At 51.7% G+C, this 27,888-nt stretch overlaps 1 protein-coding gene across 1 annotated transcript in view; it reads right to left on the reverse strand.

The window, feature by feature from the left end:
• Nucleotides 1-3,043: 3,043 nt before the first annotated feature.
• LOC144248148 (uncharacterized) overlaps nt 3,044-27,888 on the reverse strand; it is a 33,001-nt gene continuing 8,156 nt past the window's right edge. The window contains exons 11-21 of the mRNA XM_085565723.1: nt 26,551-26,657; nt 23,492-23,576; nt 21,429-21,577; nt 19,273-19,357; nt 17,271-17,395; nt 15,507-15,650; nt 8,030-14,597; nt 6,880-7,978; nt 4,733-5,034; nt 4,551-4,617; nt 3,044-3,554 (exon numbers count right to left, since the gene is read on the reverse strand). Of these exons, the coding sequence (XP_085421849.1) occupies nt 3,538-3,554; nt 4,551-4,617; nt 4,733-5,034; nt 6,880-7,978; nt 8,030-14,597; nt 15,507-15,650; nt 17,271-17,395; nt 19,273-19,357; nt 21,429-21,577; nt 23,492-23,576; nt 26,551-26,657 (8,748 nt within the window). The 3' untranslated portion in view covers nt 3,044-3,537. The remainder of the gene's footprint in view (nt 3,555-4,550; nt 4,618-4,732; nt 5,035-6,879; nt 7,979-8,029; nt 14,598-15,506; nt 15,651-17,270; nt 17,396-19,272; nt 19,358-21,428; nt 21,578-23,491; nt 23,577-26,550; nt 26,658-27,888) is intronic.

A 27,888-nucleotide genomic window follows, 5' to 3' on the forward strand; every position in this document is an offset into this window, starting at 1 on the left:
GATGGAGGAAGGACAGACGGACACGGGGGGGGGATGGAGGACACGGAAGGACAGACGGACACGGCGGGGACGGACGGACAGACGGACCCGGGGACGGACAGAGGGACACGGGGGGGATGGGGAAGGACGGACGGACACGGGGGGGGGAGAGACGGACAGACGGACACGGCGGGAGACAGAGGGACAGACGGACACGGGGATGGACGGACAGACGGACACGGGAGGGGGATGGGGAAGGACAGACGGACAGACGGACACGGGGATGGAGGACACGGAAGGACAGACGGACACGGGGGGGACGCGGGGATGGAGGAGGCGGGGAAGGATGGAGAAAGGACAGACGGACACGGGGGGGACGGACGGAGGACGCCGGGGAAGGACAGACGGACACGGGGGGAGGAAGGAACGGACGGACAGACGGACGGACGCGGGGATGGAGGAGGCGGGGAAGGATGGAGGAAGGACAGACGGACACGGGGGAGGGATGCGGGGATGGACAGACGGACACGGGGACGGAGGGAAGGGACGGACAGACGGACGGACACGGGGGAGGGATGCGGGGATGGACGGAGGACGCGGGGGAAGGACGGACGGACAGACGGACACGGGGACGGGGGACGCGGGGGAAGGATGGAGGAAGGACAGACGGACACGGGGGGGTGGGGACGGACAGACGGACGGACACGGGGATGCGGCGACGGAGGAGGCGGGGAGGGATGGAGGACGCGCGGGAAGGACAGACGGACACGGGGATGGGAAGGACAGACGGACACGGGGGGGGGGGGGGGATCGGACAGACGGACGGACGGACCCGGGGATGGGAAGGACGGGCGGACAGACAGACAGACGGACACGAGGATGGATGAAGGATGCAGGGGAAAGGACAGACGGACCCGGGGATGGGAAGGACAGACAGACACGGGGATGGGAAGGACGGGCGGACGGACAGACCCGGGGATGGATGGAGGACGCGGGGGAAGGACGGACAGACGGACACGGAGGGGACGGGGACGGACACACGGACACACGGACAAACGGACGGACGGACAGACAGACGGACCCGGGGATGGATGGAGGATGCGGGGGAAGGACAGACGGACACGGGGATGGGAAGGACAGACAGACACGGGGATGGGAAGGACGGGCGGACGGACAGACAGACGGACACGAGGATGGATGAAGGATGCGGGGGAAAGGACAGACAGACACGGGGATGGATGGAGGACGCGGGGGAAGGACAGACGGACGGACGGACGGACGGACACACTGACAGACAGACGGACGGACGGACGGACGGACGGACGGACGGACAGACGGACGGACGGACGGACGGACAGACGGACACACTGACAGACAGACGGACGGACGGACAGACGGACACACTGACAGACAGACGGACGGACGGACAGACGGACACGCGGCCGCTCCCCGGGCGCTGCTGCGGCCGCTGCGGCGGGGCCGGGCCGGAGGCGCGGGACGGACAAACGGACGCGGGGGGGGGAGGGGGAGGGGGGGGAGGGGGGGGAGGGGGGTGGGGGATGGGCACCAACCCCCCCCCCCCCGCGGGCACCGCGTGACGTCACCGCCGCCGCTCTTAAAGGGACCGCGCACCCGCAGCGCCCCTCCCCCAGCCCCCCCCCAAAGAGACGATTTGGGGACGGGGGGGTTAAAAAAAGAAATTAATCGAAAAATGAGAAAAAAATGGAAAAAATGGGAAAAAAGTGAAAAATATTAAAAAGAAGCAAAAAGGGAGGAGGTTAAACGTCAAAAAATGCCAAAATTTACCCCAAAAATGTCAAAATTCAACCCCAAAATAACAAATTTCAACCCCGAAAAAGCCCAAAATTCATCCCCGAAAAAGCCCAAAATTCACCCCCCAAAAATCCCAAATTTCGCCCCCCAAAATCACAAAATTGAACCCAAAAAAATCCCAAGTTTTGCCCGCAAAAAATCCCAAATTTCACCCCCAAAAATCCCAAATTTCGCCCCCAAAAATCCAAAAGTTCACCCCCCAAAAATCCCAAAATTCACCCCCCAAAAATCCCAAATTTCGCCCCCAAAAATCCAAAAGTTCACCCCCCAAAAATCCCAAAATTCACCCCCCAAAAACTCCCAAATTTCGCCCCCAAAAATCCAAAAGTTCACCCCCCAAAAATCCCAAAATTCACCCCCCAAAAACTCCCAAATTTCGCCCCCAAAAATCCAAAAGTTCACCCCCCAAAAATCACAAAATTCAGCCCCCAAAAATCTCAAAATTCACTCCCAAAAAATCACAAAATTCACCCCACAAAACCTCCAAATTTCTCCCCAAAAAATCCCAAAATTGAGCCTCCAAAAATCCCAAAATTCACCCCCAGAAAACCCAATTTTCCCCCAAAAATGCCCAAAAAATGCCTCCAAAAATCCCCCAAATCCTCCAAAATTCCCCCCAAAATCCCAAAAAATAAACAAAAAAAAAAAATTCCCCAAAGTCCCCAAATTTGTGGGGATTTTTGGGAGATTTTGGGGGATTTTTTTGGGGATTCTTGGGGATTTTTGAGGGATTTTTAAAATATTTTTGGGGGATTTTTGGGAAACTTTATTGGGATTTTTGGGGGGAATTTTGGGGGAAGTTTGGGGGATTTTGGGGGTGGTTTTTTTTTGTATTTTTTGGGATTTTTAGGAGAATTTGGGGAGATTTTGGAGAGAATTTTTTGTATTTTTGGGGGAGGTTTGGGGGATTTTGGGGATTTTGGGGTTTTTTTTCTGCAATTTTGGGGCATTTTTGGGGGGATTTTTGGGGGGAATTTTGGGGAAGTTGGGGTGATTTTGGAGGGACTTTTTTGTATATTTTGGGATTTTTTGGGGGAATTTTTGGGAGGTTTGGGGGAATTTTTGGGGGAAATTTGGGGGATTTTGGAGGGACTCTTGTATATTTTGGGATTTTTGGGGAGAATTTTTGGGGATTTTGGGGGAATTTTGGGGATTTCTGGGGGGAGTTTTTGCTGGTTTGGGGTTTTTTTTTTGGGGGGGGGGATTTTTTTGGGGGAAAAAAATCCCAAAATTTGGGAAAAATTACAAAATTTAATGGGAATCCAAACTGGTCCGGAGCAGTCCATCCCAATATAAACCAGTCCAAACCAGTCCAAACCAGTCCAAACCAGTAAAAACCAGTCCCTCCCAGTCCCTCCCAGTCCCTCCCAGTCCAAACCAGTAAAAACCAGTCCCTCCCAGTCCAAACCAGTCCAAACCAGTCCAAACCAGTCGAAACCAGTCCCTCCCAGTCCAAACCAGTCCAAACCAGTCTAAACCAGTATAAACCAGTACAAAAGACTCCGGCTCCTCCCATTCCAGTCCAGGAGCCCTGGAATTCTTTATTGCCCCTCCCCCACCCCGGACCGGGGGCGGGGCTTGAGGAAAAGGGGGCGGGGCTTGAGGAAAGGGGCGGGGCCTGAAGAAAAGGGGGCGGGGCTTGAGAAAAGGGGCGGGGCCTGAAAAGGGGCGGGGCTTGAGGAAAAGGGGGCGGAGCTTCGGCCCCGCCCCGCCCCCGCCCGGGGCTCAGTTCTCCACGGCGGCTGCGGAAAGAAAAACCCCAAAATTCCCAAATTTTGCCACAAAAAAATCCCCAACATTTCCCTCCCAGGATCCCGAAATCCCCAAAATCCCCAAATTTCGCCCCCCCAACAAGTCCCCAAAATTCCCCAAATTTTCCCCAAATTTCCCCCAAATTTCCTCCCAAAATTCCCCAAATTTCCTCCCAAAATTCCCCGAAGTTCCCCAAATTCCCCATTTTCTTCCCAAATTCCCCAATTTCCCTCAAATCCCCCACATTTCCCCAAATTTCCCACAAAATTCCCTCCAAATTCCCAAATTTCCCTGAATTTCTCCCCAAAATTCCCCAAGTTCCCCCAAATTTTCCCCCAAAATTCCCAATTTCCCCCAAAATTCCCCAAATTTTCCCCAAATTTCCCCCAAATCCCAATTTTTCCCCAAAATCCCCAAATTTCCCCCCAAAAAATCCCCAAATATCCCCCAAATTCCCCCTAATTCCCCAATTTCCCTCAAAATCCCCCAAATTTCCCCCAAATTCCCCAATTCCCCCCTAAATTTCCTTCAAAATTCCCCAAAACCCCCAAATTCCCCCCAAATTCCCCCCAAATTCCCCCCAAATTCCCCCCAAATCCCCACATTTCCCCCCAAAATCCCCGAATATCCCCCAAATTTCCCCTAAAATTCCCCAAATTCCCCAAAATTCCCCCTAAAATTCCCCAAATTCCCCCAAAATCCCCACATTTCCCCCCAAAAATCCCCGAATATCCCCCAAATATTCCCCAAATTCCCCCAAAATCCCCACATTTCCCCCCAAAAATCCTCGAATATCCCCCAAATATTCCCCAAATTCCCCCAAAATCCCCAAATTCCCCCAAAATCCACAAATTCCCCCCCAAATTTCCCCCCAAATTCCCACAATTCCCCCAAAATCCCCAAATTTCCCCCCAAATTTCCCCAAAAATCCCCGAATATCCCCAAAATTCCCCAAATTCCCCAAAATCCCCACCCCCCGCACCCACCCAGGCCGCCAGGGGGCGCCCCCCCCGCGCCGCCGCTCTGTCCGCTCAGCTCATTGGTCGGCGTCTCCTGCAACGAAATGGCGCCCTCTGATTGGCCCGCCCACATCCCCGCCCTCTGATTGGCCCGCCCACATCCCCGCCCTCTGATTGGCCGGCCCGCCAAGCCCGCCAAGCCCAATCACCTGATCGAAGAGGTGCACCGTGACGTCATCGAAGAACGAGACCGCCTTGCGCTTCCGGTCGGCGCTCAGTCCCGCTTCCGGCGGGCGGCGCGGCGCCTTCAGGAGGCCGCGGAGGCCGCGCGCGCTCCAGGCGGAGACCACGAGCGGGACGCGCGGCGGAGCGGCCCCGGCGGGTTCCGCCGCCTCCGCCGCCTCCTCGGCCTCGGCCGCCTCCGCCCGCGACGGGTCGGCCGAGCCCCGGCGAGGCGGGAGCGGCCGCAGCGCCAGCGGGGGCAGCGGCAGCGACAGGCGGGAGGCCTTGGCTGAGGGGGGAAGGGGAATGGGGAATGGGGAAATGGGGGGAAAAGAGGGAAAATTGGGGGAAATGGGGGGAAATGGGGGAAAATGGGGAAAATGGGGATAAATGTGGGGGGATAATGGGGGAAATGTGGGGGAAAATGGGAGAAATGTGGGGGCATCATGGGGGAAAAGTGGGGGAAATGGGGAAAAATGGGGGGAAAATGGGGAAAATGGGGGGGAAAGAGGGAAAATTGGGGGAAATGTGGGGGGAAATGGGGAAAATGGGGATAAATGTGGGGGGGAAATGTGGGGAAAAATGGGAGAAATGTGGGGGCATAATGGGGGAAAAGTAGGGGAAATGCGGAAAAATGGGGGGAAAATGGGGGGGAAAGAGGGAAAATTGGGGGAAATGTGGGGGGAAATGGGGGAAAATGGGGGGAAATGGGGAAAATGGGGGAAAATGGGGATAAATGTGGGGGGATAATGGGGGAAAAGTGGGGGAAAATGGGAGAAATGTGGGGGCATAATGGGGGAAAAGTGGGGGAAATGGGGAAAAATGGGGAAAATGGGGGGAAAATGGGGGAAAAGTGGGGGAAAATAGGGGAAAATTAGGGGAAAATAGGGGGAAAAGAGGGAAAATTGGGGGAAATAGGGGAAAATATTGGGGGAAATGGGGGAAAAGGGGGAAGAAAAGAGGGAAAGTCGGGGAAAATGGGGAAGAATGGGGGGAAAGGGAAAATTGGGGGAGAAAAGAGGGAAAAGTGGGGGAAAATTGGGGGAAATGGGGATAAATGTGGGGGAAATTGGGGGAAAAATGGGGAAAAGGGGGGAGAAAAGGGAAAATTGGGGGAAATTGGGGAAAATGGGGGAAAAGTGGAAAAAATGGGGGGAAATGAGGGGGAAATGGGGATAAATGTGGGGGGAAATGGGAAAATTGGGGGAAATGTGGGGGAAAATGGGGAAAAATGAGGGGAAAATGGGGGAAATTAAGAAAAAAGGGGGGGAATGAGAAATTGGGGGGAAATGGGGGAAATTGGGGAAAAAATGAGGAAAAAAGGGGGAAAATGAGGAGAAATTGGCAGGAAATGGGGGAAAATGAGAGAAAAGTGAGGGGGAAGTGAGGGAAAATGAGGAGAAATTGGGGGAAAACGAAGGAAAATGAGGAAAAATGAGGGAAAATTGGAGGAAATGGGGGGAGAATTGGGGAAATTGAGGGAAACATGAGGGGAATTGGGAAAAAATGAGGGGAAATTTGGAATATGAGGTGATCATGTGGAAAAATAAGGAAAAATTAGGGGGAAATGAGGGAAAAATGAGAAGGAAATGGGGGAAAATGACGGGAGGAAAATGAAATAAAATTTGAGGAAAATGAGGAGAAAATCCCAAATATATTTCACAAAAACCCCAAATCTCCTCCGCCAAATCACCAAATTTCCCCCCAAAATCCCGAATTTTCCTCCAAATTCCCAAAATCTCCCCCAAACCCCATCAGTTTTTCACAAAAACCCCAAATCTCCCCAAAATCCCCAAATTTCCCCCCAAATCTCCAGTTTTCCCTCCAAAACCCCCAAAATTTCCCCGAACTCCCAAAATTTCTCCCAAAATCCCCAAATTTCCCCTAAATTCCCCCCAAACTCCCAAATTTTCCCCAAATTTCCACCGAAACCCCAAATTCCCCCCTAAAATCCCCAAATTTCCCCCCAAAACCCCGATTTTTCCAAATTTCCCCCCGAACCCCCAAATTTTCCCCCAAAAAAATCCCAATTTCGTCCCCCAAAACCCCCCAATTTTTTTCCCAATTTTTCCCCCCAAAACTCCCCAATTTTTCCCAAATTTTCCCCCAATCCCCCCCAGATCCCCTCCCCCACCTCTGATCTCGGCGCTGCTGCCGCGGGGGGTGGGGGAGGGGCCCGGGGGGGGTCCCGGGGGGTCCCCTCCCCCTCCTCCTTCCCCTCCCCCTCCTCCTCCTCCTCCCGGGGCTGCCGAGGCTCCGCCCCCTGCCGAGGCCACGCCCCCTGCCGAGGAAGACACGCCCACCGCCGAGGCCACGCCCACCGAGGAGGCCACGCCCCCTACGGGAGCCCCTCCCACAGAAGCCCCGACCTCTGAGGAGGCCACGCCCCCTGTGGAAACCTCGGCCAATGAGGAGGCCCCTCCCACCGAGGAGGCCACGCCCCATGTGCAAACCCCGCCCACTATCGAAGCCACTCCCACTGAAGCCACGCCCCCTGAGGAGGCCACGCCCCCTGTGGTAGCCCCGCCCCCTGTGGAAACACCATCCAATGAGGCCACGCCCTCGGAGGAGGCCCCGCCCTCAGCAGAGGCCACGCCCCCTGTGGAAGCTCCGCCCACTATCGAAGCCACTCCCACTGAAGCCACGCCCCCCAAGGAATCCCCGGCCAATGAGGAGGCCCCGCCCACCGGGGAAGCCACGCCCACTGATTGAGCCCCGCCCTCTGCAGAGGCCACGCCCACAGAGAAGGCCACGCCCCCTGTGGGAGCCCCGCCCCCTGTGGAAACACCATCCAATGAGGCCACGCCCTCTGATGAAGCCCCGCCCTCAGCAGAGGCCACGCCCCCTGTGGGAGCCCCGCCCTCAGCAGAGGCCACGCCCCCTGTGGGAGCCCCGCCCACTACCGGAGCCCCTCCCACCGAAGCCACGCCCTCCGATGAGGCCACGCCCCCTGGGGAAGCCCCGCCCTCTGCAGAGGCCCCGCCCACCATGTAGGCCACGCCCACTGGTGAAGCCCCGCCCACTATCGAAGCGCCTCCCACCGTAGCCCCGCCCTCTGCAGAGGCCACGCCCATCGTGGAAGCCTCGTCCAATGAGGAGGCCCCGCCCCCTGCAGAGGCCACGCCCATCGTGGAAGCCCCGCCCCCTGCAGAGGCCCCGCCCCCCCGGGGGTGGTGCAGGAGGTGGCGCGAGACGCCCTCGGTGAGGGGGGGCTGGAGCCGCTCCTGGCACACCTGGGACACACCTGGGGACACACCTGGGGATGGGGACACACCTGGGGACACCTGGGACACACCTGGGGACAGGTGAGACACACCTGGGGACAGGTGAGACACAGCTGGGGATGGGGACACACCTGGGGACAGGTGAGACACACCTGGGGACAGGTGAGACACAGCTGGGGACAGGTGAGACACACCTGGGGACAGGTGAGAGACACCTGGGGACAGGTGAGACACACCTGGGGATGGGTGAGACACACCTGGGGACACCTGGGACACACCTGGGGACAGGTGGGACACAGCTGGGGACACCTGGGACACACCTGGGGACACCTGGGACACACCTGGGGACAGGTGGGACACAGCTGGGGACACCTGGGACACACCTGGGGACAGGTGAGACACACCTGGGGACAGGGGAGAGACACCTGGGGATGGGTGAGACACACCCGGGGACAGGTGAGACACACCCGGGGACAGGGGAGAGACACCTGGGGACACCTGGGACACACCTGGGGACAGGTGAGACACACCTGGGGATACCTGGGACACACCTGGGGACAGGTGAGACACACCCGGGGACAGGTGAGACACACCTGGGGACAGCTGGGACACAGCTGGGGACACCTGGGACACACCTGGGGACAGGGGAGACACACCTGGGGATGGGTGAGACACACCCGGGGACAGGTGAGACACACCTGGGGACACCTGGGACACACCCGGGGACACCTGGGACACACCTGGGGACAGGTGAGACACAGCTGGGGACACCTGGGACACACCTGGGGACAGGTGAGACACACCCGGGGACAGGTGAGACACAGCTGGGGACACCTGGGACACACCTGGGGACAGGTGAGACACAGCTGGGGACACCTGGGACACAGCTGGGGACAGGTGAGACACACCTGGGGACAGGTGAGACACACCCGGGGACACCTGGGACACACCTGGGGACAGGTGAGAGACACCTGGGGACACCTGGGACAGCCCCGAGGTCACCTGGGCCACACCTGGGGGCGTCTCCCCGCACGGATCTGGGGACATTTCGGGCACTTTTGGGGACATCTCGAGGTTTTTTTGGGACATTTTGGGGCTTTTTGGGGACGTTTTTGGGGCCACCTCGGGACGTCTCCTCGGGGACATTTCTGGGGACATTTTGGGGATTTTTGGGGACGTTTCGGGCATTTTTGGGGCCATTTCGAGGTTTTTTGGGGACATTTTGGAGCTTTTTGGGGATGTTTTTGGGACCACCTCGGGATGTCCCCTCGGGGACATCTCGAGGTGTTTTGGGGACATTTTGGGGATTTTTGGAGACGTTTTGGGGATTTTTGGGGACATTTCGAGGCTTTTTGGGGACATTTCGGGGCTTTCTGGGGACGTTTTTGGGGCCACCTCGGGACATCTCCTTGGGGACATTTCGAGTTTTTTTGGGGACGTTTCGGGCATTTTTGGGGAAATTTTGGGGATTTCTGGGGATGTTTTTGGGGCCACCTCGGGATGTCCCCTCGGGGAACTTTTTGGGGACATTTCGAGTTTTTTTGGGGACATTTTGGGGATTTTTGGGGCCGTTTTTGGGGCCACCTCGGGACATCTCCTTGGGGACATCTTGAGATGTTTTGGGGACGTTTTTGGGGACAATTTGGGGCTTTTTGGGGACATTTTTTGGGGCATTTCTGGGGACATTTTGAGGTTTTTTGGGGACGTTTTTTGGGACATTTTTGGGGACATTTCGGGGCTTTTTGGGGACATTTTTTGGGACATTTTGGGAGACGTTTTTGGGGACATTTCGAGGTTTTTCGGGGACATTTTGGGATGTCCCAGGGACCTCCTCGGGGACGTTTTTGGGGACATTTTGGAGCTTTTCGGGGACATTTTTGGGGAAATTTCGTGGTTTCTTGGGGACATTTTTTGGGACATTCCTGGGGACGTCTCGAGGTGTTTCGGGGACGTTTTTGGGGACATTTTGTGGTTTTTTGGGGACATTTTGTGGTTTTTCGGAGCCGTTTTTGGGAATGCCCTCAGGGACGTTTTTGGGGACGTTTTGAGGTTTTTTGGAGCCATTTTTGGGGACGTTTCTGGGGATATTTTTGGGGATATTTTGGGAGTTTTGGAAGCCATTTCCGGGGACATTTTTGGGGACATTTCGAGGTTTTTTGGAGCCGTTTTTGGGGACATTTTTGGGGACATTTTGGGACTTTTTGGACCCATTTCCGGGGACATTTCGAGGTTTTTTGGGGACAATTTTTGGGACATTTCTGGGGAAATTTTGGGGCATTTTGGGGACATCTCCGGGTGTCTCCTTGGGGACGTTTCCGGGGATATTTCGGGGCTTTTTGGGGACATTTTTGGGGACACCTCCGGGTGTTTCAGGGACCTTTTTGGAGACCCCCTGGAGGATTTTGGGGACATTTTTGGGGACGTTTTTGGGGCCACCTCGGGGCGTTTTGGGGACATTTTTGGGGACGTTTTTGGGGCCACCTCGCGGCGTTTCCTCGGGGACCCCCTGCCCCTCCTTGGGGACCTGGGGCTCCTCCTCGGGGACCCCTTTGGGGACAATTTTGGGGACATTTGGGACACCTGGGGAGCCTCTGGGGACATCTGGGACACTTTTGGGGACATTTGGGACACCTGGAGAGGCTCTGGGGACACTTGGGACAATTTTGGGGACATCTGGGACAGTTTTGGGGACATTTGGGACAGTTTTGGGGACATTTGGGACACCGGGGACCCATCTGGGGACCCCTGTGGGGACATCTGGGGACACCCCCCCCCTGTGGTGCCACCCAGGGGGTCCCCAGGGGTGTCCCCAAGGGGGTCCCCAGCTTCTGGTGGCCTTGGGGACATCTCCGGTGGCCTTGGGGGCGTCTCTGGTGGCCTTGGGGACAGTTCTGGTGGCCTTGGGGACATCTCTGGTGGCCTTGAGGACATCTCTGGTGGCCTTGGGGATGTCTCTGGTGGCCTTGGGGACATCTCTGATGTCCTTGGGGGCGTCTCTGGTGGCCTTGGGGATGTCTCTGGTGGCCTTGGGGACATCTCTGGTGGCCTTGAGGACAGTTCTGGTGACCTTGGGGATGTCTCTGGTGGCCTTGGGGACATCTCTGGTGGCCTTGAGGACAGTTCTGGTGGCCTTGGGGTCACTTCTGGTGGCCTTGGGGATGTCTCTGGTGGCCTTGGGGACATCTCTGGTGACCTTGGGGACATCTCTGGCGGCCTTGGGGATGTCTCTGGTGGCCTTGGGGACATCTCTGGTGACCTTGGGGACATCTCTGGTGGCCTTGGGGACAGTTCTGGTGACCTTGGGGTCACTTCTGGTGGCCTTGGGGTCACTTCTGGTGGCCTTGGGGACGTCTCTGGTGGCCTTGAGGACAGTTCTGGTGGCCTTGGGGTCACTTCTGGTGGCCTTGGGGGAGTCTCTGGTGACCTTGGGGACATCTCTGGTGGCCTTGGGGACGTCTCTGGTGGCCTTGGGGACGTCTCTGGTGGCCTTGAGGACAGTTCTGGTGGCCTTGAGGACAGTTCTGGTGGCCTTGGGGGAGTCTCTGGTGGCCTTGGGGACGTCCTGGGGGGCACTGGGGGCGGCTCCTGGGTCAGTGTCCGGCTTTGTCCCCTTGGGGTCATCTCGAGGGTCAACGGCGACGTCCCGTGGGCCGTTGACCTTTCTTGACCCAACGATGACCCGTCTTGGGTCAATGATGACCACTCTTGGGTCAATGTCCTCTCTTGACCCAACAATGACCGGTCTTGGGTCAACGATGACCAATCTTGACCCAACGATGACCGGTCTTGGGTCAATGTCTGGTCTTGACCCAACAAGGATTGGTCTTGGGCCAATGATGACCAATCTTGACCCAATGATGATCGATCTTGACCCAATGATGACCGGTCCTGGGTCAGTGTCCAGCTTTGTCCCCTTGGGGTCATCTCGAGGGTCAACGGCAACGTCCCGTGGGCCGTTGACCTTTCTTGACCCAACGATGACCAGTCTTGGGTCAACAATGGCTTGTCTTGGGTCAATGTCTGGTCTTGACCCAACAATGACTGGTCTTGGGTCAATGATGACCGGTCTTGGGTCAATGATGATCGACCTTGACCCAACGATGACCGGTCCTGGGTCAGTGTCCGGCTTTGTCCCCTTGGGGTCATCTCAAGGGACAACGGCGACGTCCCGTGGGCCGTTGACCTTTCTTGACCCAACGATGACCAGTCTTGGGTCAACAATGGCTTGTCTTGGGTCAATGTCTGGTCTTGACCCAACAATGACTGGTCTTGGGTCAATGATGACCGGTCTTGGGTCAATGATGATCGACCTTGACCCAACGATGACCGGTCCTGGGTCAGTGTCCGGCTTTGTCCCCTTGGGGTCATCTCAAGGGACAACGGCGACGTCCCTTGGGCTGTTGACCTTTCTTGACCCAACGATGACCAGTCTTGGGTCAACAATGGCTTGTCTTGGGTCAATGTCCGGTCTTGGGCCAACGATGTCTGGCTTTGTCCCCAAGGCGCCACCTCCGGTGACAGAGGTGACAATGACCACTCTTGACCCAACGATGACCGGTCCTGGGCCAACGGTGACCCCTCCTGGGTCAATGTCCGGCCCTGACCCCACGGGGTCATCTCGAGGGTCAACGGCGACGTCGCTTGGGCCGTTGACCTTGATTGGGTCAACGATGGCCGGTCCTGGGTCAGTGACCAAACTTGACCCAACGATGACCGGGCTTGGGTCAATGTCCGGTCTTGGGTCAATGTCCGGTCTTGACCCAACGACGACTGGTCTTGGGCCAATGTCTGATCTTGGGTCAACAATGACCAATTTTGAGTAAATAACGACCGGTTTTGGGTCAATGTCTGGTCTTGGGTCAACGACGTCTGGTCTTGTCCCAAGGATGACCGGTCTTGACCCAATGGCTGGTCTTGACCCAACAATGACCGATCTTGACCCACCAATGACCGATCTTGACCCAACGATGACCGGTCTTGGGTCAATGTCCGATCTTGACCCAACGATGACCGGTCTTGGGTCAATGTCCAGTCTTGGGTCAATAAGGACTGGTTTTGGGTCATTGTCCAGTCTTGCGTCAATGATGATCGATCTTGACCCAACGATGATCGATCTTGACCCACCAATGACCGATCTTGGGTCAATGATGATCGATCTTGACCCAACGATGATCGATCTTGACCCACCAATGACCGATCTTGGGTCAATGATGATCGATCTTGACCCAACGATGACCAGTCCTGGGTCAGTGTCCGGCTTTGTCCCCTTGGGGTCATTTCCAGTGACAACGGTGACGTTGCTTGGGCCATTGACCTTTCGTGACCCAACGATGACCAGTCTTGACCCAACGGTGACTGGTCCTGGGTCAGTGACCAATCTTGACCCACCGATGACCGATCTTGGGTCAACGTCCGATCTTGACCCAACGATGACCGATCTTGGGTCAATGACCGATCTTGACCCAATGATGACCGATCTTGACCCAACAATGTCCGATCTTGACCCAACGATGACCGGTCTTGACCCAATGATGACCGATCTTGACCCACCAATGACCAATCTTGACCCACCGATGACCGATCTTGGGTCAATGTCCGATCTTGACCCACCGATGACCGATCTTGGGTCAATGACCAATCTTGACCCAATGATGACCAATCTTGACCCAACGATGACTGGTCTTGACCCACCGATGACCGATCTTGGGTCAATGTCCGATCTTGACCCACCGATGACCGATCTTGGGTCAATGACCGATCTTGACCCAACAATGTCCGATCCTGACCCACCAATGTCCAATCTTGACCCACCAATGACCAATCTTGGGTCAATGTCCGATCTTGACCCAACGATGACTGGTCTTGACCCACCAATGACCGATCTTGGGTCAATGACCGATCTTGACCCAATGATGACCAATCTTGACCCAACGATGACTGGTCTTGACCCACCGATGACCGATCTTGGGTCAATGTCCAATCTTGACCCACCAATGACCGATCTTGACCCACCGATGACCGATCTTGGGTCACTGTCCGATCTTGACCCACCGATGACCGATCCTGACCCACCAATGTCCGATCTTGACCCACCAATGACCGATTTTGACCCACCAATGACCGATCTTGACCCACCGATGACCTCTCCTTCCTCCACGTCCATTCCTGACCCCCCGCCCCCTCCTGCCACCCCACCACCAACCCCCTCCCCTCCCCCTCCCCTCCCTGACACCGCGCCGCCGCCGAACCCTCGCCGCCGCCGCCGCCGCCGCCCGGGGCACGCCGCGCCGCCTCGTGCTCCTCCAACCTGACGTAGAGCTCGGAGGTCCCCGAGGGGCCGCGCGTCGCCGGCACCGGCAGCGCGCCGAGGCCCGGCCGGGCGCCGCGCCGCCACCAGCACTGCAGGGCCGGGCCGCCGCCGCGCGGCTCCCGGGTCACCGTCAGGACGTCCTCGGCGCCCGGCGGCGCGTCCAGCAGCGGGAAGGGCGACGCCGGCGACGGTGACGATGCCGGTGACGACGCCGGCGACGGTTGGGGACGCGCCAGCAGCGCCGAGAGGCGCCCGTGGAGCTGCTCCAGGGTCGGGCGCTGCGCCGGCGGCAGCCGGCACGACCGGAGGAGGTCGAACCTGGCGGGGATGGTTGGGGGGATGGTTGGGGACGTTTGGGGACGTTTGGGGGATTTGGGGATTTTGAGGACATTTGGGGGATTTGGGGACATTGGAAGATTTGGGGACGTTTGGGGATTTGGGGACATTTGGGGGCATTGGGAGATGTTTGGAGATATTTGGGGACATTTGGAGAATTTGGGGACTTTGGGGACATTTGGGGATTTTGGGGGGATTGGGGACGTTTGGGGATTTTGAGGACATTTGGGGGATTTGGGGACATTGGAAGATTTGGGGACGTTTGGGGATTTGGGGACATTTGGGGGATTTGGGGACATTGGAAGATTTGGGGACTTTGGGGGATTTTGGGGATGTTGGAAGGGTTGGGGATTTTGGGGACATTTGGGGGATTTTGGGGACTTTGGAGGATTTGGGGACATTTGGGGTTTTGGGGACATTTGGGGTTTTGGGGGAATTTGGGACATTGTCGATGTTTGGAGATATTTGGGGACATTTGGGGATTTGGGGACTTTGGGGGATTTGGGGAGATTTCGGGACGTTTGGAGATATTTGGGGACATTTGGGGATGTTTGGGGATTTTGGGGGGATTGGGGACGTTTGGGGATTTTGAAGGAGATTTCCTCCAATTTCTCTTCAAATCCCCCCCCAATGTCCCCAACCCCCCCAATGTCCCCAAATGTCCCCGGTGTCCCCAAACATCCCCAAATGTCCCCAATGTCCCCAATCCCCCCGGTGACCCCAATGTCCCCAATGTCCCCAATGTCCCCAATGTCCCCGGTGTCCCCAATCCCCCCAATGTCCCCAATGTCCCCAATGTCCCCAATGTCCCCAATCCCCCCAATGTCCCCAGCTGTCCCCAATGTCCCCAATGTCCCCAAATGTCCCAAATGTCCCCAAATGTCCCCTCACCAGGCCGGTGGCAGCTCCAGCCGGGGCCGCGGCAGTTCCGGCGCTCGGCGGCTCCGGAGCCGCCCCAGGAGCTGCCGGTCCGAGAGGTGGGGGAGGGGCTGGGCCCCCCACTCCAGGAGCTCCCACAGGGTCACCCCCAGCGCCCTGAGGGGACAATGGGGACAGGGCCACCGTCAGGGTCACCATTGTCACCTCGGGGTCACCAAAACCTCCCCAGGGTCACCAAAACCCCCCAGGGTCACCCCCAGCGCCCTGAGGGGACAATGCCACCATCAGGGTCACCATTGTCACCATTGTCACCTCCCCAGGGTCACCAAAACCCCCCCAGGGTCACCCCCAGCGCCCTGAGGGGACAATGGGGACAGGGCCACCATCACGGTCACCTCGGGGTCACCATTGTCACCATTGTCACCTCGGGGTCACCAAATCCTCCAACCCCACAATGTCCCAAAATCCCCTCAAAATGCCCAAATCCCCCAAATGTCCCCAAATGTCCCCAAAGCCCCCCAAGCCACCCTGAAGTCCCCAAATCCCCCAAAATCCCCCCAAATCCCCCCCAAATCCCCCCAAACACCCAAATGTTCCCAAATTCCCCAAAATCCTCAAATCCTCCAAAGTTCCCAAATGTCCCCAAATCCTCCCAATGTCCCCAAATCCCCCAACCACCCAAACGTCCCCAAATGTCCCAAAATCCCCAAAAATCCCCAAATCCCCCAAATCCCCCAAACCACCCAAAGTCCTGAAATGTCCCCAAATGTCCCAAATCCCCCAAAAATCCCCAAATGTCCCCAAATTCCCCAAACCCCCCTGAATCCCCCAAATCCCCCAAAGTCCCCAAATTCCCCCAACCCTCCCAATGTCCCGAATGCCCCAAAATCCCCAAAATCCCCAAATCCCCAAAATCCCCCAAACCCCCCAAATTCCCCAAAATCCCCAAATCCCCTAAAATCCCCAAATCCCCCCAAAGTCCCCAAATGTCCTGAATTCCCCCAAATCCCCCAAATCCCCAAATCCCCCAAAATCCCCCAAATGTCCCAAATTCCCCCAAATGTCCCCAAATCCCCCAAATGTCCCGAAATCCCTCAAACTCCCAAAATCCCCCAAATGTCCCCAAACCCCCCAAATCCCCCAAACCCCCCAAAATCCCCCAAATCCCCCAAATGTCCCCAAACTCCCCAAATGTCCCCGAATTCCCCAAATGTCCCCGAATTCCCCAAACCCCCCAAACTCCCCAAATCCCCCAAACCCCCCAAATGTCCCCAAAATCCCCCAAACTCCCCATATGTCCCGAAAATCCCCAAACCCCCCAAACCCCCCAAATGTCCCCAAACCCCCCAAATCTCCCAAATGTCCCCAAATCCCTCAAATGTCCCCAAACCCCCCAAATGTCCCCGAATTCCCCAAACCCCCCAAACTCCCCAAACCCCCCAAATGTCCCAAATGTCCCCAAACCCCCCAAAGTCCCCAAACCCCCCAAATGTCCCCAAACTCCCCAAATGTCCCCAAATCCCCCAAACCCCCCAAACCCCCCAAATCCCCCAAATGTCCCCAAAATCCCCCAAACTCCCCATATGTCCCGAAAATCCCCAAACCCCCCAAACCCCCCAAATGTCCCCAAACCCCCCAAACCCCCCAAACCCCCCAAACCCCCCAAATCTCCCAAATGTCCCCAAAGTCCCCAAACCCCCCAAATGTCCCCAAACCCCCCAAACCCCCCAAAGCCCCAAATTCCCCGGAAATCCCCCCAAAATCGGGGCTGCTGACCAGACGTTGCTCTCGGGGCTCTGCGGCGCCACGTCCAGCGTCCCTTGGGGGCCGGCGCGCAGCAGCTCCGGCGCCAGCCAGCGCAGCGGCACCGGCGCGCGCCCGCCCGCCGCCACGTAATCCTCCTGCGGGCATTCCCGAAATTCCACAATGCCCAAAATTCCCAAAAATTCCGCCCCAATTCCAACGAAATTCCCGGGGGTTTGCGCGAAAACGCAGCGAAATTACGGCGAAATTCACGCGCAAAGTGCGGTTTTCTGATGTGCCCAAAGGTCCCGGGGATCCCAAATCCCCAAATTCCCAAAATTCCCAAAAATTCCGCCCCAATTCCAACAAAATTCCCGGGGGTTTGCGCGAAAACGCGGCGAAATTTGGGTGGAATTCATGCGAAAAGCGTGGTTTTCTGATGTGCCCAAAGGTCCCGGAGATCCCAAATCCCCAAATTCCCAAAATTCCCAAAAATTCCGCCCAAATTCCACCGAAATTCCCGGGGGTTTGCGCGAAAACGCGGCGAAATTTGGGTGAAATTTGGGTGAAATTCACGCGAAAAGCGCGGTTTTCTGATGTGCCCAAAGTTCCCGGAGATCCCAAATCCCCAAATCCCAAAATCTCCAAATTTTCCCAAAATTCTGAAATTTCCCCATAATTCCACCAAATTCCACCAAAATTCCCTGGGGTTTGTGTGAAAATACGGTGAAATTTGGGTGAAATTTGGACGAAATTCATGCAAAAAGTGCGGTTTTCTGATGTGCCCAGAGTTCCCAGAGATCCCAAATCCCCAAAATCCCCAAATTCCCAAAATTTCCCCAAAATTCCACCGAAATTCCCGGGCGTTTGTGCGAAAATACGGTGAAATTACGGCGAAATTTGGATGAAATTTGGACGAAATTTGGGTGAAATTCACGCGAAAAGTGCGGTTTTCTGATGTCCCCAAGGTCCCCGAAGTTCCCCAAATCCCCAAATTCCCAAAATTCCCCAAAATTCCACCCAAATTCCACCGAAATTCCCGGGGGTTTGTGTGGAAATACGGTGAAATTACGGTGAAATTTGGGTGAAATTCATGTGAAAAGCCGTGGTTTTCTGTCCCCAAGGTCCCTGGAGTTCCCAAATTCCCAAAATTTCCAAATTTCCCAAATTTCTGAAAATTTTCCCCCCAAACCCACCGAAAATCCCCCAAAAAATCCCCCAATCCCCCCCAAAATCCCCCAAATGTCCCAAAATCCCCAAAACTCCTCCAAAACTTCCTGACAAAACCCCCTAAAACCTCCCCAAAATTCCCCAAAATCCCGGATTTTCCTCCCAAAATTCCCCCAAAATGTCCCAAAATCCCCCAAAAAAATCCCCCCCCAAAATCCTCCAAAAAATGCCCCAAAGTGTCCCAAAATCCACCCCAAACCCCCCAAAATTTCCCCAAAAATCCCCCCCAATGTCCCAAAATCCCCTTAAACCCCCCCAAAAATCCCCCAAAAAATCTCCCAAATGTCCCAAAATCCACCCCAAACCCCCCCAAAATTTCCCCAAAAATCCCCCCAAATGTCCCAAAATCCCCTTAAACCCCCCCAAAAATCCCCAAAAAAATCCCCCAAAAAATCCTCAAAAATCCCCCAAATCCCCCCCAAAATCCCCCCAAATCTCCCCAAACCCACCGAAAATCCCCCCAAAAATCCCCAAAATCCCCCCCAAAAATCCTCCAAAAATCCCCCAAATGTCCCAAAATCCCCCTAAACCCCCCAAAAAAATCCCCCAAAAATCCCCAAAATGTCCCAAAATCCCCCCAAAAATCCCCAAAATCCCCCCAAAAATCCCCCAAAATGTCCCAAAATCCCCAAATCTCCCCCAAAACTTCCCGACAAAACCCCCTAAAAACCTCCCCAAAATCCCGGATTTTCCCCCCAAAAATTGCCCCAAAATCCCCCCAAAAATCCCCAAAAATGCCCCAAAATGCCCCCGATCCCCCGCGCCGCCCGTTGCCCGAAATCGGCGTTTTTTGCCCCAAACGGACGCGGTAGAGGGCGGGGCCCAGGCCGCAGTCGCCGAGTCGCGCCGTCAGCGCCGGGGTCAGCAGAACGTTCCGGAGCGCCAGGTCCCTGCGGAACGCCGGGAACCCCAAATTGGGACAGAATCCCGGGATTTGGGAGAGAATCCCGGGATTTGGGGGAAAAGGGAGGAATTTGGGGAAAAAAAGAGGAATTTGGGGGAAAAAATCCTGAAATTTGGGAGAGAATCCCGGGATTGGGGGAAAAAATCCCCAAATTGGGGGAAAAATCCCGGGATTTGGGAGAGAATCCCGAAATTTGGGAGAGAATCCCGGGATTTGGGGAAAAATCCCGAAATTGGGGGAAAAATCCCGAAATTGGGGGACAGAATCCCAAATTTGGGAGAGAATCCCGGGATTTGGGGGAAAAAAGAGGAATTTGGGGGAAAAAATCCTGAAATTTGGGAGAGAATCCCGGGATTTGGGGGAAAATCCCCAAATTTGGGGAAAAAATCCCGGGATTGAGGACAGAATCCCAAATTTGGGAGAGAATCCCGGGATTTGGGGGAAAATCCCCAAATTGGGGAGAGAATCCCGAAATTTGGGGAAAAAAAGAGGAATTTGGGGGAAAAAATCCTGAAATTTGGGAGAGAATCCCGGGATTTGGGGAAAAAATCCCCAAATTGGGGGAAAAATCCCGGGATTTGGGGAAAAATCCCGAAATTTGGGAAAAAATCCCGAAATTTGGGAGAGAATCCTGGGATTTGGGGGAAAAATCCCGAAATTGGGGAGAGAATCCCGGGATTTGGGAGAGAATCCTGGGATTTGGGGGAAAAATCCCGAAATTTGGGAGAGAATCCCGGGATTTGGGGGAAAAATCCCGAAATTGGGGGAAAAAATCCCAAAATTGGGGGAAAAAAATCCCGAAATTTGGGAGAGAATCCTGGGATTTGGGGAAAAAATTGCGAAATTTGGGAGAGAATCCTGGGATTTGGGGGAAAATCCCGAAATTTGGGAGAGAATCCCGAAATTGGGGGGAATCCCGGGATTTGGGGAAAAAGGGAGGAATTTGGGGGAAAAAAATCCCGAAATTTGGTGGGATTTTTTTCATTGTCATGGGATTTTTATGGGATTTTTTTCATTTTAAAGAGATTTTTTCCATTTTTTCGGGATTTTTTCCATTTTAACGCCATTTTTTCGGGATTTTTTCCATTGCTCTGGGATTTTTGGGGTGAATTTGGAGGATTTTGGTACCCGTGCACGAAGCCGTGGCTGTTATGGGATTTTTTCCATTTTAATGCCATTTTTAATGAGATTTTTTCCATTTTAATGCCATTTTTAATGGGATTTTTTCCATTTTAATGCCATTTTTTGGGGATTTTTTCCATTTTAATGCCATTTTTAATGGGATTTTTCTATTTTTAACGGGATTTTTTCCATTTTAATGGGATTTTCCCGGGATTTTTTCCATTTTTTGGGGCTGATTTCCGTTTTTGGGGTGAATTGGGGGGATTTTGGTACCTGTGCACGAAGCCGTGGCTGTTATGGGATTTTTTCCATTTTAATGCCATTTTTAATGGGATTTTTTCCATTTTAATGCCATTTTTAATGGGATTTTTTCCATTTTTTCGGGATTTTTTCCATTTTTCCGGTATTTTTTCCATTGCTCTGGGATTTTTGGGGTGAATTTGGAGGATTTTGGTACCCGTGCACGAAGCCGTGGCTGTTATGGGATTTTTTCCATTTTAACACCATTTTTAATGGGATTTTTTCCATTTTTTCGGGATTTTTTCCATTTTTTCGGGATTTTTTCCATTTTTCCGGGATTTTTTCCATTTTAACGCCATTTTTCCGGTATTTTTTCCATTGCTCTGGGATTTTTGGGGTGAATTTGGAGGATTTTGGTACCCGTGCACGAAGCCGTGGCTGTTATGGGATTTTTTCATTTTAATGCCATTTTTAATGAGATTTTTTCCATTTTAATGCCATTTTTAATGGGATTTTTTTATTTTTAATGGGATTTTTTCGGGATTTTTTCATTTTAATGCCATTTTTAATGGGATTTTTTCATTTTAATGCCATTTTTTTTGGATTTTTTCCATTTTTTCGGGATTTTTTCCATTTTAACGCCATTTTTTCCATTGCTCTGGGATTTTTGGGGTGAATTGGGGGGATTTTGGTACCCGTGCACGAAGCCGTGGCGGTGCAGGTGCCGCAGCCCCCGCGTCACCTCCAGGGCCAGACGCTGCAGCGTCCCCAAATCCCGGGGGGGGGGAGGGGCAGGCCCGGCCCCTCCCCCCCCCTGCGCCCGCAGGAAACGCTTCAGGTCACCCTGGGGACAGAAAAAAACAAATTTACCAAAAAACCCAGAATTTACCCCAAAAATAACCACAAATTAATAAAAAAACCCCAAAAAACACCAAAGAAATAACCCCCAAAAAAGCCAAAATTAACCAAAATCCCCCCAGGAAACGCTTCAGGTCACCCTGGGGACAGAAAAAACCAAATTTATCCCAAAAATCCCAAAATTAATAAAAAATTAACTCAAAATTCATTCAAAAATAAAAAAACAACAAAATTTACTCCAAAATTCCCCAAAATTCCACCCCAAAATCCCCCCAGGAAACGCTTCAGGTCACCCTGGGCACAGAAAAAACAAATTTACCAAAAAAACCGGAATTTACCCCAAAAATTACCCAAAATTAATAAAAAAAACCCAAAAAACCCCAACGGAATAACCCCCAAAAAAGCCAAAATTAACCCAAAATCCCCCCAGGGAACGCTTCAGGTCACCCTGGGGACAGAAAAAAACAAATTTACCAAAAAAAGCAGAATTTACTCCAGAAATAACTCCGAATTAATCAAAAATTACCCAAAATTAATTAAAAAAAAAAAAACAATGAAATAACCCCCAAAAAACCCCAAAATTAACCCAAAATCCCCCCAGGAAACGCTTCAGGTCACCCTGGGGACAGAAAAAAACAAATTTACCAAAAAAAGCGGAATTTACCCCAAAAATAACCCCAAATTAATCAAAAAAACCCAAAAAATCCCCAAAGAAATAACCCCCAAAAAAGCCAAAATTAACCCAAAATCCCCCCAGGAAACGCTTCAGGTCACCCTGGGGACAGAAAAAACAAATTTACCAAAAAAACCAGAATTTACTCCAGAAATAACTCCGAATTAATCAAAAATTACCCAAAATTAATTAAAAAAAAAAAAACAATGAAATAACCCCCAAAAAACCCCAAAATTAACCCAAAATCTCCCCAGGGAACACTTCAGGTCACCCTGGGGACAGAAAAAAACAAATTTACCAAAAAAAGCGGAATTTACCCCAAAAATTACCCAAAATTAATAAAAAAAAACCAAAAAATCCCCAAAGAAATAACCCCCAAAAAAGCCAAAATTAACCCAAAATCCCCCCAGGAAACGCTTCAGGTCACCCTGGGGACAGAAAAAAACAAATTTACCAAAAAAACCGGAATTTACCCCAAAAATAATCAAAAATTAACGCAGAATTTATTAAAAAATAAAAAAAAACAAAATTAACCCCAAAATCCCAAAATTTACCCCAAAAATCCACCCCAAAATCCCCCCAGGTAATGCTTCAGGTCACCCCGAGGTGTCAAAAAACCCAAAATTTACCCCAAAAAACCCAAAAAGCCCCAAAATGAATCAAAAAAATCCCAAATTTAACCCAAGAAAAACCCCCCAAATTACCCAACAAAACCCCAAAAATTACTCCAAAATTCCCCCGAAATCCTCCCAAATTCCCCCCAAAACCACCCCAGGACGCCCCCCAAGATTCCCAAAAATTCTCCAAATCCCCCCAAAATTCCCCCAAATTCCCAAAATTCCTAAAAATTCCTTCAAATTCCCAAAAATCCCCCAAAATTCCCCCAAATCCCCCTGAAATCTCCCAAAAAATCCCCCCAAATTCCCCAAAACTTCCCCAAATTCTCCCCCAGGACCCCCCCAAAATTCCCCAAATTCCCAAAATTTCCCAAAACTCCCCAAAATTTCCCCAAATTCCCAAAATTCCCAAAAATCCCCCAAAATTCCCCCAAATCCCCCTGAAATCTCCCAAAAAATCCCCCCCAAATTCCCCAAAACTTCCCCAGATTCCCCCCCAGGACTCCCCCAAAACCCCCCCAGGACCCCCCCAAAATTCCCCAAATTCCCAAAATTCCCCAAAATTCCCAAAATTTCCCAAAATTCCCAAAATTTCCCAATTCCCGCTCACCATCGGGCAGTACTCCCAGACGAGCAGCAGGGGGCGCTCCCGGCAGCCGCCCAGGCAGCGCAGCAGGTTCGGGTGGCGCAGGGTCCTGCGGGCCCAAAATCCCCCCAATTTCACCCAAAATTCACCCCAAAATCCACCCAAAATTCACCCCAAAATCTGGCCCGAAATCCGGCCCAAATCCCACCCAAAATTCCCGCAAAATTCCCCCAAAAATCCCCCAAATTCCACCCAAAATCCGCAGCAGGTTCGGGTGGCGCAGGGTCCTGCGGGCCCAAAATCCCCCGAATTTCACCCAAAATTCACCCAAAATTCACCCAAAATTCACCCAAAATTCACCCCGAAATCCAGCCCAAATTCCACCCAAAATCTGCAGCAGGTTCGGGTGGCGCAGGGTGCTGCGGGGTCCCAAAATCCCCCGAATTTCACCCAGAATTCACCCAAAATCCACCCCAAAATCTGGCCCGAAATCCGGCCCAAATTCCACCCAAAATTCCCGCAAAATTCACCCCAAAAATCCCCCAAATTCCACCCAAAATCCCCCAAATTCCACCCAAAATCCGCAGCAGGTTCGGGTGGCGCAGGGTCCTGGGGGGTCCCAAAATCCCCCCAATTTCACCCAAAATTCACCCAAATTTCACCCAAAATTCACCCCAAAATCTGGCCCAAAATTCCCCCAAAATTCTGCCCAAATTCCCCCAAAAATTCCCCAAATTCCACCCAAAATCCGCAGCAGGTTCGAGTGGCGCAGGGTCCTGCGGGCCCAAAATCCCCCCAATTTCACCCAAAATTCACCCAAATTTCACCCAAAATTCACCCCAAAATTCACCCAAAATCCATCCAAAAATTCCTCAAAATCTGGCCCAAAATTCACCCAAAATTCTGCCCAAAATCCAGCCCAAAATCCCCCAAATTCCACCCAAAATCCGCAGCAGGTTCAGGTGGCGCAGGGTCCTGGGGGGTCCCAAAATCCCCCGAATTTCACCCAAAATTCACCCAAAATTCACCCCGAAATCCAGCCCAAATTCCACCCAAAATTCCCCCAAAAATCCCCCAAATCCCACCCAAAAATCCGGCCCAAAATGCCCCAAAATTCTGGCAAAAATTCCCCAAATTCTTCCCAAAATCCGGAGCTTTTTTGTGTATTTTTGGGGTGTTTTTTGGTATTTTTGGGTGTTTGTTTTTGGGGCATTTTGGGCTGTTTTTTGGGTATTTTGGGCGGGTTTTTGTGTATTTCTGGGGTAATTTCGGGGGATTTTGGGGGTATTTTTGGGTGTTTGTTTTTGGGGTATCTTGTGTATTTTTGGGGTAATTTTGGACGGGTTTTTTGGTGCATTTTTGGGGTAATTTTGGGGGATTTTGGGGGTATTTTGGGCGGGTTTTTTGTGCATTTTTGGGCTAATTTTTGGGGTGTATTTCGGTATATTTGGGTGGTTTTTTTGGGGGTTTCTTGGTGCATTTTTGGGGTAATTTTGGGGGTGTTTTTTGCTATATTTGGGTGGTTTTTTTGGGGCAGTTTGGGGTGTTTTTGGGGTGTTTTTGGGCTAATTTTGGGGGTGTTTTTCGGTCTATTTGGGTGGTTTTTTTGGGGGTTTCTTGGTGCATTTTGGGGGTGTTTTTGGGCTGTTTTTGGTGCATTTTTGGGCTGTTTTTGGGCTGTTTTTGGTGCATTTTTGGGGTGATTTTGGGGGTGTTTTTTGGTCTATTTGGGTGGGTATTTTTGGGCTGTTTTTGGTGCATTTTTGGGCTGTTTTTGGTGCATTTTTGGGGTGATTTTGGGGGTTTTTGGTGCATTTTTGGGGTGATTTTGGGGGTGTTTTTTGGTCTATTTGGGTGGGTGTTTTTGGGCTGTTTTTGGTGCATTTTTGGGCTGTTTTTGGTGCATTTTTGGGGTGATTTGGGGCTGTTTTTGGTGCATTTTTGGGGTGATTTCGGGGGTGTTTTTTGGTCTATTTGGGTGGGTGTTTTTGGGCTGTTTTTGGTGCATTTTTGGGGTAATTTTGGGGGTGTTTTTTGGTCTATTTGGGTGGGTGTTTTTGGGCTGTTTTTGGTGCATTTTTGGGCTGTTTTTGGTGCATTTTTGGGCTGTTTTTGGTGCATTTTTGGGGTAATTTTGGGGGTGTTTTTTGGTCTATTTGGGTGGGTGTTTTTGGGCTGTTTTTGGTGCATTTTTGGGCTGTTTTTGGTGCATTTTTGGGGTGGTTTTTGGTGCATTTTTGGGGTGATTTTTGGGGTGATTTTGGTGCATTTTTGGGCTGTTTTTGGTGCATTTTTGGGGTGGTTTTTGGTTCATTTTTGGGGTGATTTTTGGGCTGTTTTTGGTGCATTTTTGGGGTGTTTTTGGGCTGTTTTTGGTGCATTTTGGGGTGATTTTTGCGCTGTTTTTGGTGCGTTTTTGGGCTGTTTTTGGGGTTTTTGGTGCGTTTTTGGGGTGATTTTGGGGGTGTTTTTTGCTATATTTGGGTGCGTGTTTTTGGGCTGTTTTTGGTGCGTTTTTGGGGTGATTTTGGGGGTGTTTTTGGGCTGTTTTTGGTGCGTTTTTGGGCTGTTTTTGGGCTGTTTTTGGTGCATTTTGGGGTGATTTGGGGTGATTTTGGGTTGTTTTTGTTGCGTTTTTGGGGTGATTTTGGGGTTTTTGGTGCGTTTTTGGGGTGATTTTGGGGGTGTTTTTTGCTATATTTGGGTGGGATTTTTTGGGGGTGTTTTTGGGGGTGTTTTTGGTGCATTTTGGGGCGATTTTGGGCTGTTTTTGGTGCATTTTTGGGGTGATTTTGGGGGTGTTTTTTGCTATATTTGGGTGGGGTTTTTTGGGGGTGATTTTGGGCTGTTTTTGGTGCCTTTTTTGGGTGATTTTGGGGGTGTTTTTTGCTATATTTGGGTGCGTGTTTTTGGGCTGGTTTTGGTGCATTTTGGGGCTGTTTTTGGTGCGTTTTTGGGCTGTTTTTGGTGCATTTTTGGGGTGATTTTGGGGGTGTTTTTTGGTCTATTTGGGTGGGGTTTTTTGGGGCTGTTTTTGGGGTGTTTTTGGTGCGTTTTTGGGCTGTTTTTGGGGTTTTTGGTACCTGTAGGGCTCGGCGTGGCTCAGGAGGCGCTCGGGGCTGGCGGCGCCGTCGTGCAGCTCCTGCAGCAGAACCGGCCCCGGGGCCCCTCGCAGCTGCGCCAGCGCCACCTGCACCAGAAACGGGAAAATCGGGAAAAAAACCCGAAAAAGGGAAAATCCGAGCGGCTCCAACAGAAAAAAATAACATAAAATAAAAAAAAATAAAATAAAAACCAAAAACAGGGAAAATCCGAGCGGGAACGGCACAAAGAAATAACATAAAATAAAAAAAAATAAAATAAAAACCGAAAAAAGGGAAAATCCGAGCGGGAACGGCACAAAGAAATAACATAAAATAAAAAAAAATAAAATAAAAATCAAAAAAAGGGAAAATCCGGGAAAAAACCCAAAAAAGGGAAAATCCGAGCGGCTCCAACAGAAAAAAATAACATAAAATAAAATAAAATAAAATAAAAATCAAAAACAGGGAAAATCCGGGAAAAAACCGAAAAAAGGGAAAATCCGAGCGGGAACGGCACAAAGAAATAACATAAAATAAAAAAAAATAAAATAAAAATCAAAAAAAAGGGAAAATCCGAGCGGCTCCAACAGAAAAAAATAACATAAAATAAAATAAAATAAAATAAAAACCAAAAAAAGGGAAAATCAGGAAAAAAACCCAAAAAAGGGAAAATCCGAGCGGCTCCAACAGAAAAAAATAACATAAAATAAAATAAAATGAAATAAAAATCAAAAAAAGGGAAAAGCCGAGCGGCTCCAACAGAAAAAAATAACATAAAATAAAATAAAATAAAATAAAAACCAAAAAAAGGGAAAATCCGAGCGGCTCCAACAGAAAAAAATAACATAAAATAAAAAAAAATAAAATAAAAATCAAAAAAAGGGAAAATCCGAGCGGCTCCAACAGAAAAAAATAACATAAAATAAAATAAAATAAAATAAAAACCAAAAAAAGGGAAAATCCGAGCGGCTCCAACAGAAAAAAATAACATAAAATAAAATAAAATCAAAATAAAAATCAAAAAAAGGGAAAATCCGAGCGGCTCCAACAGAAAAAAATAACATAAAATAAAAAAAAATAAAATAAAAATCAAAAAAAGGGAAAATCCGAGCGGCTCCAACAGAAAAAAATAACATAAAATAAAAAAAAATAAAATAAAAACCAAAAAAAGGGAAAATCCGGGAAAAAACCGAAAAAAGGGAAAATCCGAGCGGGAACGGCACAAAGAAATAACATAAAATAAAATAAAATAAAATAAAAACCAAAAAAAAGGGAAAATCCGAGCGGCTCCAACAGAAAAAAATAACATAAAATAAAATAAAATAAAATAAAATAAAA

This window comes from Lonchura striata, chromosome 37 (assembly GCF_050655825.1).
Source record: "Lonchura striata isolate lonStrDom1 chromosome 37, ASM5065582v1, whole genome shotgun sequence".
NCBI lineage: Eukaryota > Metazoa > Chordata > Aves > Passeriformes > Estrildidae > Lonchura > Lonchura striata.